The sequence below is a fragment of the Bombina bombina genome, chromosome 5 (genome assembly GCF_027579735.1).
Source record: "Bombina bombina isolate aBomBom1 chromosome 5, aBomBom1.pri, whole genome shotgun sequence".
Taxonomy (NCBI): Eukaryota; Metazoa; Chordata; class Amphibia; order Anura; family Bombinatoridae; genus Bombina; species Bombina bombina.
This window is the reverse complement of record NC_069503.1, coordinates 167579609-167593967: the sequence shown is the minus strand read 5'-3', so window position 1 is coordinate 167593967 and position 14359 is coordinate 167579609. Positions and strand designations below refer to the sequence as shown.

Sequence of the window (14359 nt, the reverse complement as noted above, 5' to 3'; positions counted from 1 at the left end):
AGTGTCCACTGCCAGACTTATTTTTTTTTATTTATTTATTTGTATTTATTTTTATTACATGTATAACTAATGAAGTGTCCACTGCCAGACTTATTTTTTTTTATTTATTTATTTGTATTTATTTATTTTTATTACATGTATAACTAATGAAGTGTCCACTGCCAGACTTATTTTTTTTTCCCAGTAAATATTTGCAATGATTTTGCATTACCGGATAACAGACACTAGAGGTCACTTCTGTTTCTTGTGCAGCGCCCACTAGTGGCCGTTAGTGGTAGTTCTTACACTCAGTCTCTGCCCCCTTCACAGGCTGATTTCATCACAGTTTCCTGCCTCTCACTCGGTTCTTGCTGACATCAAACTTCTTCCAGCCTCTCAGCTGAGTTTCTTGTTTCTTGTCTTGGATCCCTGGCGCAAAGTTTTATTATTTTATTTTTCACATGTTTGGGGTTTGTTACTTCGTGTTTGTTTCACAATCTGGAGAATAAAGATTAAGTTGGAGTGTGATGTGAAACTTTGCATAAAGTTCTGCACCGGGAGAGTGTGAGACCAGAGAAAGCTCAGACTCCTTCTATGGCCGGATCCCTTTTTCGCTGAGGATTTAGTGAGTGTTGAGTCCTGGTATGGGCAGGCAGGAGCCTGAGTCGTGATTGCATGCATGGTCACACAGCTGTGTGCAAGGTGACATCTGGGGACCCAGTGACAGCAGCCAGCAAGCTAAGGGTAAGTGGGGAAAGACTGGGAAATCAGATCTTGACACTTTAACCCATTAGCTGCCATAGGGAATCTGCTAATCATTGCAGTGCTGTCAGATAAGGACTTAACGCTTTGTGTACTGGGCGACATTAGTTTTGTCCTGCAGACAACGAGCTATGTGTCAATAACCCCAGGGTTGCATGGAGATTCTTGTAGCAATATAATAAGTTACTTATGTTAAATATATTCCTCCATAATGTATATCTGGCAGTACTTGCAGTATGTAAACTTCATTTCCTGTGTTGTATATTGTGTCTGTACCCAGCACCATAGCTCACTGACAGGGAGAAATACCCTCAGCAGGACACACTTGCAAGGAGTTAGTACCCAGTGGCCCAAGCTGGCAATTAGTAAATTTCCACCAACCCAAGCTGGCAGGTATTTAATACCCTCCAACTCACTCTGACAGGGGGTTGGGTATCAAGCAGTACAGACTGGCAGTTAGTTAGGAGTCAGCAAGTGTTAGTACCCTGCAGCACGGGCTGGCACCCACCAACACACTCTGGTAGGGGATTAATACCCTGCTGCACTTGCAGGCACCCACTGCACACTCTGGTAGGGGATTAATATGTTGCAGGACGGGCTGGCACCGCCAACACACTCTGGTAGGGGATTAATACACTGCAGCACGGGCTGGCACTCACCAACACACTCTGGTAGGGGATTAATACCCTGTAGCATGGGCTGGCACCCACCAACACACTCTGGTAGGGGATTAATACCCTGCTGCATGTGCTGGCACCCACCAACACACTCTGGTAGGGATTAATACCCTGCTGCACATGCTGGCACCCACCAACACACTCTGGTAAGGGATTAATACCCTGCGCGGCACATGCTGGCACCCACCAACACACTCTGGTAGGGGATTAATACCCTGCAGCATGGGCTGGCACCCACCAACACACTCTGATAGGGGATTAATACCCTGCACGGCACATGCTGGCACCCACCAACAGACTCTGGTAGGGGATTAATACCCTGCAGCATAAACTGGCACCCACCAACACACTCTGGTAGGGGATTAATACCCTGTAGCATGGGCTGGCACCCACCAACACACTCTGGTAGGGGATTAATACCCTGCAGCATGGGCTGGCACCCACCAACACACTCTGGTAGGGGATTAATACCCTGCAGCACGGGCTGGAACTCACCAACACACTTTGCTAGGGATTAATACCCTGCTGCATGTGCTGGCACCCACCAACACACTCTGGTAGGGGATTAATACACTGTAGCATGGGCTGGCACCCACCAACACACTCTGGTAGGGGATTAATACCCTGCTGCATGTGCTGGCACCCACCAACACACTCTGGTAGGGATTAATACCCTGCTGCACATGCTGGCACCCACCAACACACTCTGGTAAGGGATTAATACCCTGCACGGCACATGCTGGCACCCACCAACACACTCTGGTAGGGGATTAATACCCTGCAGCATGGGCTGGCACCCACCAACACACTCTGATAGGGGATTAATACCCTGCACCGCACATGCTGGCACCCACCAACAGACTCTGGTAGGGGATTAATACCCTGCAGCATAAACTGGCACCCACCAACACACTCTGGTAGGGGATTAATACCCTGTAGCATGGGCTGGCACCCACCAACACACTCTGGTAGTGATTAATACCCTGCTGCACATGCTGGCACCCACCAACACACTCTGGTAAGGGATTAATACCCTGCGCGGCACATGCTGGCACCCACCAACACACTCTGGTAGGGGATTAATACCCTGCAGCATGGGCTGGCACCCACCAACACACTCTGATAGGGGATTAATACCCTGCATGGCACATGCTGGCACCCACCAACAGACTCTGGTAGGGGATTAATACCCTGCAGCATAAACTGGCACCCACCAACACACTCTGGTAGGGGATTAATACCCTGCTACATGTGCTGGCACCCACCAACACACTCTGGTAGGGGATTAATGCCCTGCAGCATGGGCTGGCACCCACCAACACACTCTGGTAGGGGATTAATGCCCTGCAGCATGGGCTGGCACCCACCAACACACTCTGGTAGGGGATTAATGCCCTGCAGCATGGGCTGGCACCCACCAACACACTCTGGTAGGGGATTAATACCCTGCAGCATGGGCTGGCACTCACCAACACACTCTGGTAGGGGATTAATACCCTGTAGCATGGGCTGGCACCCACCAACACACTCTGGTAGGGGATTAATACCCTGCTGCATGTGCTGGCACCCACCAACACACTCTGGTAGGGATTAATACCTTGCTGCACATGCTGGCACCCACCAACACACTCTGGTAAGGGATTAATACCCTGCACGGCACATGATGGCACCCACCAACACACTCTGGTAGGGGATTAATACCCTGCAGCATGGGCTGGCACCCACCAACACACTCTGGTAGGGATTAATACCCTGCTGCACATGCTGGCACCCACCAACACACTCTGGTAAGGGATTAATACCCTGCACGGCACATGCTGGCACCCATCAACACACTCTGGTAGGGGATTAATACCCTGCACGGCACATGCTGGCACCCACCAACAGACTCTGGTATGGGATTAATACCCTGCAGCATGGGCTGGCACCCACCAACACACTCTGGTAGGGGATTAATACCCTGCTGCATGTGCTGGCACCCACCAACACACTCTGGTAGGGGATTAATACCCTGCAGCACGTGCTGACACGCACCAACACACTTTGGTAGGGGATTAATACCCTGCAGCACGGGCTGACACCCACCAACACACTCTGGTAGGGGATTAATACCCTGCAGCATACACTGGTTGTGGTTTAGCTATACAGGCTTGCTGGGAGTTAAAACCCAACAACACACAAGCAGGGGGTTAGTAGGCAGGCAGTTAGTACCCACCAGCACACACAGGCAGGCAGTTAGTACCCACCAGCACACACAGGCGGGCAGTTAGTACCCACCAGCACACCCAGGCAGGCAGTTAGCACCCACCAGCACACACAGGCAGTTAGTACCCACCAGCACACACAGGCAGGCAGTTAGTACCCACCAGCACACACAGGCAGGCAGTTAGCACCCACCAGCACACACAGGCAGTTAGTTAGCACCCACCAGCACACACAGGCAGTTAGTACCCACCAGCACACACAGGCAGTTAGTACCCACCAGCACACACAGGCAGGCAGTTAGCACCCACCAGCACACACAGGCAGTTAGTTAGCACCCACCAGCACACACAGGCAGGCAGTTAGCACCCACCAGCACACACAGGCAGGCAGTTAGCACCCACCAGCACACACAGGCAGGCAGGCAGTTAGCACCCACCAGCACACACAGGCAGGCAGTTAGCACCCACCAGCACACACAGGCAGGCAGTTAGCACCCACCAGCACACACAGGCAGGCAGTTAGCACCCACCAGCACACACAGGCAGGCAGTTAGCACCCACCAGCACACACAGGCAGGCAGTTAGCACCCACCAGCACACACAGGCAGTTAATACCCATCGGCACATGGGGGCAGTTCCCAGCAAAAACACGCTGGCAAGATATTAGTGGAAACACTGACTCCTGTTCTCTGTGACTGTCTCTCTTGTTTCCATGACTGATACTTGCACTGGGCAGTCTGTTCCCCTCTGTCACTTCACTTGTAATGCTGTCTCTCTGTTAACTCTCCTCAGACTGCAGATCTACTTATTTCTCATAATGTCACCTTCCTCAGACTCTCTATCTGTCATTCGATCTGGTTAAACATTTCTTGACCTGTCTCTTAGAGACTTGCTTTTCCTTACCCTGGCTGTCTCTCTTCTTTCCATTGTGTCTCTTCCCCTTTTTCACTATCTGTCAAACTCCCCCCCCCCCTGTACATTGTTTCTCTTTATAGAGAGGCAGGAACTTGTTTTTTTGCTACAAACTACAGTAGATCTCTGTGATCGGCTACAAATCAGGGCAGAGAAGGAGATAAAACTATTAACAGGGGTCTCTAAACCTAACCTAATCTTGCTTTTGTGAGTGGAATGTTGGTTTTCAAAGGCTTATAGTGTTGGAATGTCCCAAAAAATTTGGCTGAAATGTATCAGTTTGCCTTGGACTACACAAGGAAAATATTAAAGGGGCATAAAACCCAAAATTATTCTTTCATCATTTAGCTAAAACATACATTTTGAAATAACTTTCAAATGTACTTCCATTATCAAAATTTCTTTGTTTTCTTTTTATCCTTTGTTGAAAAGCAGGATGGTAAGTTCAGGAGTGTGCACGAGTCTGCAGCACTATATGCAAGACGTTTTACAACAATGTTATACATTAGCAAGAGCACTAGAGGGCAGCACTATTTCCTATCATAGAGTGCTCCAGACGTGTGTACGCTACCTATTTAGATATCTCTTCAAAAAAGGATAACAAGAGAACAATGTCAACTCAATAAAATAAGGAAATAGTGAAGTTGTTTAAAATGGTGTGCTATGTCTGAGTCAAGTTTACTTTTGATTTTATTGTCCATAACAAAAGAAACCATGAAACCAAACTACATTTAGTTTAAATGTGTCTAATAATTTTTTCTAAATGTCATAACATATTTAAAGGCACACTAAACACATTTCGTCTCCCTTTTAATCATGGGGGCTGCCATTTTGAAACTTAGGTTTCACTCCAGGTATCTGAAGGAGAGTTACTACAATTGTGCAAACAGGTCAGCACTTAAAGGGACAGTCAAGTCCAAAAAAAACTTTCATGTTTCAAATAGGGCATGTAATTTTAAACAACTTTCCAATTTACTTTTATCACCAATTTTGCTTTGTTCTCTTGGTTTTCTTAGTTGAAAGCTAAATTTAGGAGGTTCATATGCTAATTTCTTAGACCTTGAAGGCCGCCTCTAATCTAAATGCATTTTGATAGTTTTTCACCACTAGAGGGCATTAGTTCACGTGTTTTATATAGATAACATTGAGCTCATGCACGTGAATTTACCATGGAGACAGCTCTGATTGGCTAATATGCAAGTCTGTCAAAATAACTGAAATAAGGGGGCAGTCTGCTGAGGCTTAGATACAAGGTAATTACAGAGGTTAAACGTGTATAATTATAACTGTGTTGGTTATGCAAAACTGGAGAATTAGTAATTAAGGGATTATCTTTTAAAACAAGAAAAATTCTGGTGTTGACTGTCCCTTTAAATGTAGTGAAAACAAGATTTCAAAATGCAACATCCATGACTAGAGCGAGGTGAGGAATAACCTCACTACTATGCTTTTAAGGGCCCCCTCTAAGAACAAAAATATAAATTATTAAATGCATCAGAAATGTTCAAAAACTATTGAACTGCAAATATTTTAATTTATTAACCCTGACCGTTCAACAATTACTACACATTTTTATTTTGTTTCTTTATGTTTGATAGTCTATTTGCATCAATTATTTGAGGGGGGAAACATACAGTAAATTCAAACCATAAATGGGTAGGAATTACTGCAGGGAGAGCCTTGGGAGTAAGGGAAGATTATAGCTGGTAAAAAAACATACTTACAGAAAAGTGACACCTTCTATAAATCCTTGCTTTATTGGGACTCCGGAGCTTTAACCCCTTGCTTTGCAATGTGTTGCAACCCGCTCTGGCAGTCATAGTTATAAAAGGATACATAGTGCTAAATAATAACAGCAATGTTGTGAAAATGGCCAATAGTATAAAATAAGAGTTATATTCTGTATTCTTATTTTTGGTTATGTTGGGGAAAAAAGTTGACTGCATTATGTCAGAATTTTCGTGCAACGCCAGAGCAGTGTTGGAAAAGTCCTCCAGAGTTTATTTTATTTTTTATTTTCAATTTTTATTTTAGAGTACAGGCTAAAACTGGTGTTTGCACTGTATGGGGATGAATTGGAAGAAAGCTGAAGTTTTAAAAGCTCTAATATAAATCAGTCTCCGAACATTTGATCATAATAAACATCTAATAAAAATTAAATAATGTTCTGATTCATTACAGGCAGTCCTCGGGTTACAGACATCCGACTTAAGTACAACTCGTACTTACATACAGAGAAAATAGAGCTTTATCGACAATCCTTCTTTCCAGGATAATCCAAAATACTGAAAATCCAATTGTCACAAGGACAGAAAGTGATGTGAAATTTTCTGAACAGGGGCACAGATAGCAAAACAAACTTTATCCTATGCTATCCAAAACAAAAAAAAAATGTTTGGCTAGAGTTTCACCTAAAAAAAGTGCCTGTTCCAACTTACATACAAATTCAACTTAAGAACAAACCTAAAGTCCCTATCTTGTACGTAACCCGGGGACTGCCTGTATAGCATATTATGTTTTTTTATTGGTGTCCCATGCTAATAGTGTGTTTAATCTGAAGTACCTCATAGGAGTCGCAACACACTTTACTTCTGGTATCCCATTTACTTTGTTCTTTTGGTATCCTTTTGCTGGAAAGCATATTTAGGTAAGCTCAGGAGAAGCAATGCATTACTGGGAGCTAACTGGTGATTGGTGCTATGCACATATGCATCTTGTGATTGGCTCACCAGATGTGTTCAGCTAGATCCTAATAGTGTGTTGCTGCTCTGAAGCTTATTTTAAAGGGATATAACACCCCAGACAGAGCATGCAATTTTAAATACTTAATTTATTTCTATTATCTAAGTTGTTTAGTTTTCTGTGTATCCTTTGTTAGTATACCTAGGTAGACTCTGAAGCTGCTGATTGGTGGCTGCACATATATGCCAATTGTAACTGGCTTTTAGCTAGCTCCCAGTAGCGCATTATGCTTCTTCAACAGAGGATTCCAAGAAAATTAAGCAAATTAGATTATAGAAGAAAAATAGAAAATTGTTTAAAATGTCATGTTCTAGCTGAATCATGAAAGAAACATTTTACGCCTCATTTCCCTTTAACTATGAATTTAACCCCTTAGCTGGTGTGAAACACACAGTAATATGCAAGTAATAGTTCCATAATAAAATGCTTTAACACATTAGAGCTTTTTTTTACCATTTTATGTCCCTTTAACTAAAACAGAATATTTTCTTAGATTTTATAAAAAAATAAAAACAAAGGCTAATATAGCAGTGTACAAGATGTGTGTGTGTGTATTTATTCCCTTTGTTTTCAGAGGTGTGAATATTTTAACAGATTCGTTCAACTAGGGAAATGTATCATAGGCCGGTCTAACATTGTGACTGTGCCTGCAACGTGCCTAACGCAGTCGCTGACTGGACTGTGCCTGCAACGTGCCTAATGTAATCGCTGACTATATAGTGCCTGTAACGTGCCTAACACAATCGCTGACTATACTGTGCCTGCAACATGCCTAACGCAATCGTTGACTATACTGTGCCTGCAACATGCCTAACGCAATCGCTGACTATACTGTGCCTGCAACATGCCTAACGCAATCGCTGACTATACTGTGCCTGCAACATGCCTAACACAATCGCTGACTGGACTGTGCCTGCAACGTGCCTAATGTAATCGCTGACTATATAGTGCCTGTAACGTGCCTAACACAATCGCTGACTATACTGTGCCTGCAACATGCCTAACACAATCGCTGACTATACTGTTCCTGCAACATGCCTAACACAATCGCTGACTGGACTGTGCCTGCAACGTGCCTAATGTAATCGCTGACTATATAGTGCCTGTAATGTGCCTAACACAATCGCTGACTATACTGTGCCTGCAACATGCCTAACGCAATCGCTGACTATACTGTACCTGCAACATGCCTAACGCAATCGCTGACTATACTGTGCCTGCAACATGCCTAACGCAATCGCTGACTGGACTGTGCCTGCAACGTGCCTAACACAATCACTGACTATACTGTGCCTGCAACATGCCTAACACAATCGCTGACTATACTGTGCCTGCAACATGCCTAACACAATCGCTGACTGGACTGTGCCTGCAACGTGCCTAATGTAATCGCTGACTATATAGTGCCTGTAACGTGCCTAACACAATCGCTGACTATACTGTGCCTGCAACATGCCTAACGTAATCGCTGACTATACTGTGCCTGTAACATGCCTAACGTAATCGATGATTATACTGTGCCTGTAACATGCCTAACACAATCGCTGACTATACTGTGCCTGTAACATGCCTAACGTAATTGCTGACTATATAGTGCCTGCAACATGCCTAACGCAATCGCTGACCGGACTGTGCGTGCAACGTGCCTAACACAATCGCTGACTATACTGTGCCTGTAACATGCCTAACGTAATCGCTGACTATATAGTGCCTGCAACATGCCTAACGTAATCGCTGAATGGACTGTGCCTGCAACATGCCTAACGCAATCGCTGACTGGACTGTGCCTGCAACGTGCCTAAGGCAGTCGCTGACTGGACTGTGCCTGCAACATGCCTAACACAATCGCTGACTATACTGTGCCTGCAACATGCCTAACGTAATCGCTGAATGGACTGTGCCTGCAACGTGCCTAACGCAATTGCTTACTGGACTGTGCCTGCAACGTGCCTAATGTAATCGCTGACTATACTGTGCCTGCAACATGTCTAACACAATCCCTGACTATACTGTGCCTGCAACATGCCTAACGTAATCGCTGAATGGACTGTGCCTGCAACATGTCTAACACAATCGCTGACTATACTGTGCCTGCAACATGCCTAACGCAATCGCTGACTATACTGTGCCTGCAACGTGCCTAACACAATCGCTGACTATACTGTGCCTGCAACATGCCTAACGTAATCGCTGACTATACTGTGCCTGCAACATGCCTAACGTAATCGCTAACTATACTGTGCCTGCAACGTGCCTAACACAATCGCTGACTATACTGTGCCTGCAACATGCCTAACACAATCGCTGACTATACTGTGCCTGCAACATGCCTAACGTAATCGCTGACTATACTGTGCCTGCAACATGCCTAACGTAATCGCTGAATGGACTGTGCCTGCAACATGCCTAACACAATCCCTGACTATACTGTGCCTGCAACATGCCTAACGTAATCGCTGACTATACTGTGCCTGCAACATGCCTAACGTATTCGCTGAATGGACTGTGCCTGCAACATGCCTAACACAATCGCTGACTATACTGTGCCTGCAACATGTCTAACACAATCCCTGACTATACTGTGCCTGCAACATGCCTAACGTAATCACTGACTATATAGTGCCTGCAACATGCCTAACACAATCGCTAACTATACTGTGCCTGCAAAATGCCTAACGTAATCGCTGAATGGACTGTGCCTGCAACATGCCTAACATCATTGACTGGACTGTGCCCCAAACATGTCTACCAGTGAGTGACAGTGTATAGCATTAAAGGGACATAAAGTAGCAATAATAAAATCCTTTATTGTGCCAAAGTATTTTATTACTGAAGTGATGAGAGCATGTTATTCTTTTGCACTATAATGACCCTTTAAAATCGATCCTAACAGCTTCAGTTATTCTGTATAATTATTTATGCACATTTAAGATAATTTGCATGGCCATTAACCCCCCCCCCCCCCAAGAAAAGGAAAAGTAGCAATCCTTCCTTAGAGGAACATCAAATGAACATTAAAAAAATATTTATTTTTTTGTCAAATTTTGCTTCCATTTCCTGCCCCCTGTATCATCTGACAGCCATCAGCCAATCACAGACTTACATATGTATAGCTGGGGCCCTCAGAAAGTGTGCATTTCAAAACACTGAGCACAATTTAATAATTTACTGTGCCTGTAACATGCCTAACGTAATCGATGATTATACTGTGCCTGTAACATGCCTAACACAATCGCTGACTATACTGTGCCTGTAACATGCCTAACGTAATTGCTGACTATATAGTGCCTGCAACATGCCTAACGCAATCGCTGACCGGACTGTGCGTGCAACGTGCCTAACACAATCGCTGACTATACTGTGCCTGTAACATGCCTAACGTAATCGCTGACTATATAGTGCCTGCAACATGCCTAACGTAATCGCTGAATGGACTGTGCCTGCAACATGCCTAACGCAATCGCTGACTGGACTGTGCCTGCAACGTGCCTAACGCAGTCGCTGACTGGACTGTGCCTGCAACATGCCTAACACAATCGCTGACTATACTGTGCCTGCAACATGCCTAACGTAATCGCTGAATGGACTGTGCCTGCAACGTGCCTAACGCAATCGCTTACTGGACTGTGCCTGCAACGTGCCTAATGTAATCGCTGACTATACTGTGCCTGCAACATGTCTAACACAATCCCTGACTATACTGTGCCTGCAACATGCCTAACGTAATCGCTGAATGGACTGTGCCTGCAACATGTCTAACACAATCGCTGACTATACTGTGCCTGCAACATGCCTAACGCAATCGCTGACTATACTGTGCCTGCAACATGCCTAACACAATCGCTGACTATACTGTGCCTGCAACATGCCTAACGTAATCGCTGACTATACTGTGCCTGCAACATGCCTAACGTAATCGCTGAATGGACTGTGCCTGCAACATGCCTAACACAATCCCTGACTATACTGTGCCTGCAACATGCCTAACGTAATCGCTGACTATACTGTGCCTGCAACATGCCTAACGTAATCGCTGAATGGACTGTGCCTGCAACATGCCTAACACAATCCCTGACTATACTGTGCCTGCAACATGTCTAACACAATCGCTGACTATACTGTGCCTGCAACATGTCTAACACAATCCCTGACTATACTGTGCCTGCAACATGCCTAACGTAATCACTGACTATATAGTGCCTGCAACATGCCTAACACAATCGCTAACTATACTGTGCCTGCAAAATGCCTAACGTAATCGCTGAATGGACTGTGCCTGCAACATGCCTAACATCATTGACTGGACTGTGCCCCAAACATGTCTACCAGTGAGTGACAGTGTATAGCATTAAAGGGACATAAAGTAGCAATAATAAAATCCTTTATTGTGCCAAAGTATTTTATTACTGAAGTGATGAGAGCATGTTATTCTTTTGCACTATAACGACCCTTTAAAATCGATCCTAACAGCTTCAGTTATTCTGTATAATTATTTATGCACATTTAAGATAATTTGCATGGCCATTAACCCCCCCCCCCCCCCCAAGAAAAGGAAAAGTAGCAATCCTTCCTTAGAGGAACATCAAATGAACATTAAAAAAATATTTATTTTTTTGTCAAATTTTGCTTCCATTTCCTGCCCCCTGTATCATCTGACAGCCATCAGCCAATCACAGACTTACATATGTATAGCTGGGGCCCTCAGAAAGTGTGCATTTCAAAACACTGAGCACAATTTAATAATTTAAGTAAATTGTAGAGCTTTTTTTTAATTGCTTGCTCCTCCTAAATCATGTTTAATGTTGACTTTTGTGTCCCTCTAAAATAGGACCTATTTTTTTTATTTCATTTTTACAAATGTAAACATGGTTCAGCTTGAGTATCATATGCAAAATAAATAATCTTGCTGTGGGTAATTTTAGGTTTTTCTGTGAACTCTTTAATAAGCTCCTAACAACTATATATTAAAATGGCCACTTTAGTTCAAATCTTCTTGGAACTAAGAATAATACATTGGAAAAATATATAAATATTGAAAACATATTAAAACCCCCACTATTTTTAATTAAAAAATAAAGAAGAAAAGGTTACATTAAAGCTTTTTAGTTTTATTTGGAAACTAAACATTTTTTCACAACAGTTGTCTGTGGGAGAGAAGCTCATTGGTTGATAAGCAAACCCCCCACATCTGTATTGGTGGACATACAAGCACAATTCATATCCATTAAAAGATCATTTGAAAAACTGTAATGCATATGCTCTTTCAGAGGAAATCAGTATTATAGTTTATTCTAATCCCGTTTTATTGCTGGTTTACATTGATATAATTACTAAAAACTGACCTACTCTGGATTTTTGTGTGTGTTAGTTTTGTGAACTAAGTATTATGAAATGTATGTGTGCTGTAAAAAAATAAAAAATGTTATATCTGTGGCTGTTAAGATTTTTCAGTCGTAATTTTGTTGTAAACTTTGGTTCAAAGGACATGCAAGTGAATAAACATTAATGTATTCAGTAGCGATTGTTAAAGGGACAGTTTACCCTAAATTTTATCCATTTTGCCTGCTGGGGTGTATTAATTTATTATTATTATTATTAGTATTATTTATAACTAAAGGCTCTTTCACCTTTATTTCAGCATTTGAAATAGCTGATGTCCTATACTGAAATATATATATATATTATATATAATAATAATAAAAATGGTATGCTCTATCCGAATCATTAAAGCAAAAATTTGTGGTTTTTTTTGTCCCTTTAAAAGGGATATGAAACCCCAAATTTTTATTTTATGATCCGACAGAGCATACCATTTTTAAAATGTTTTGAATTAATTTTAAAATGTTCTTTGTTCTTTTAGTATCCTTTGTTGAAAGGCAGACAAGTAGACTTAGGAACATGCACATGTCTGCAGCACTATATTGCAGCAGTTTTGCAAGAATGTTATACATTTGCAAGAGCACTAGATGCCAACTTTCTTGTATGCTCTGAATCGGAAAAGAAAAATGTAGTGCTGTATGTCCTTTTAAATCTTTAAGAACAAGATGAGTTTGCATATGGATGTGTGTATACATCAAGATTGTCCCTAGCCCAGCACTGTTTCACCAGTATATAGTCTCTCTCTGAGTAATTAACCAGTTTGATGGGTATGACAAGCTGTTATCATCATGAACATTGCGGCCTGTGATCACATGACAAGCCATTCTTGTTATGCAGATCGCCAATAAAAAGCCGATTTCAGTGATCTCCTGCACTACAGATTGGAGATCATTGGTGGCCTAGTGGCGGCACTCCTAAGCCTTCAATGGAAGTGCCGGTGATGTCACCACTAAGATAATATGACTTACTATAGCATTATAAGTGATGGTAAACTTTTACAGGGACTTTAATTGATCACTTCTAATGATACACTTTAACTTACTTTTTAATCTAGCCGTGCAATTCTAATGGTTTTGACTGTTTTCCAATTAGCACTCTAGCCATACGGCACTCACAAAAAATAATTACTTCTTAAGTGGGCTGCTGGAGCGCGGGTTATAAGAATGGCACAGCTAGATTAAAAAGTAAGTTACAGCGCATCTTCATTAGAAGTAATCAGTTAAAGTCCATCTAAAATATTGCTTAGATTCCGGACCTGATTTTAAAACATGCATACCATCACTTTAAGCATCAACAAAAGCTCAAAGTCCGCTTATCACATGTGTGGGGGAAAAAGCTTAACAGTGAAGGGGTTAAAGTTATATTAATGTTAAATTTGTAATATAATTTTCCTTGCAACAATGCGTTCTTTAAAACACAACACTACTTTAGTGATACTTATTTAAAGTGCATACAACTTGTTGTCTATACAGTAGTACATAGATTGTCAAACCCAGGTGCCACTGGCACCTTAAAATTAAGCCCTGGCACCCTGGTTTAGATTCTCACCAGCTGCACCTAAAATGTAGCTTTGCACAACTGAATCATTTCTAGACTGTAGCTGTAAAATATGTAACCAAATTGTATTGGGTTATTATATAATGTACAGTACTGTGTAAACGTTTAAGGAAAGTGTGAAAAAATGCTGTAAAGTAAGATTGCTTT

The 14359-nt window shown here is 42.7% G+C and overlaps 1 protein-coding gene across 2 annotated transcripts in view; it reads left to right on the top strand.

Annotated features, from left to right (window-relative positions):
* The first annotated feature begins 322 nt into the window (after window positions 1–322).
* Window positions 323–14359, top strand: part of LOC128660130 (mitogen-activated protein kinase kinase kinase 3) — a 256117-nt gene continuing 242080 nt past the window's right edge. The window contains exon 1 of one of the 2 annotated variants that reach the window (XM_053713777.1): window positions 323–723. In XM_053713777.1, coding sequence (XP_053569752.1) covers window positions 655–723 — 69 coding nt within the window. In that variant the 5' untranslated portion in view covers window positions 323–654. The remainder of the gene's footprint in view (window positions 724–14359) is intronic. The other variant, XM_053713776.1, reaches the window with a different exon arrangement.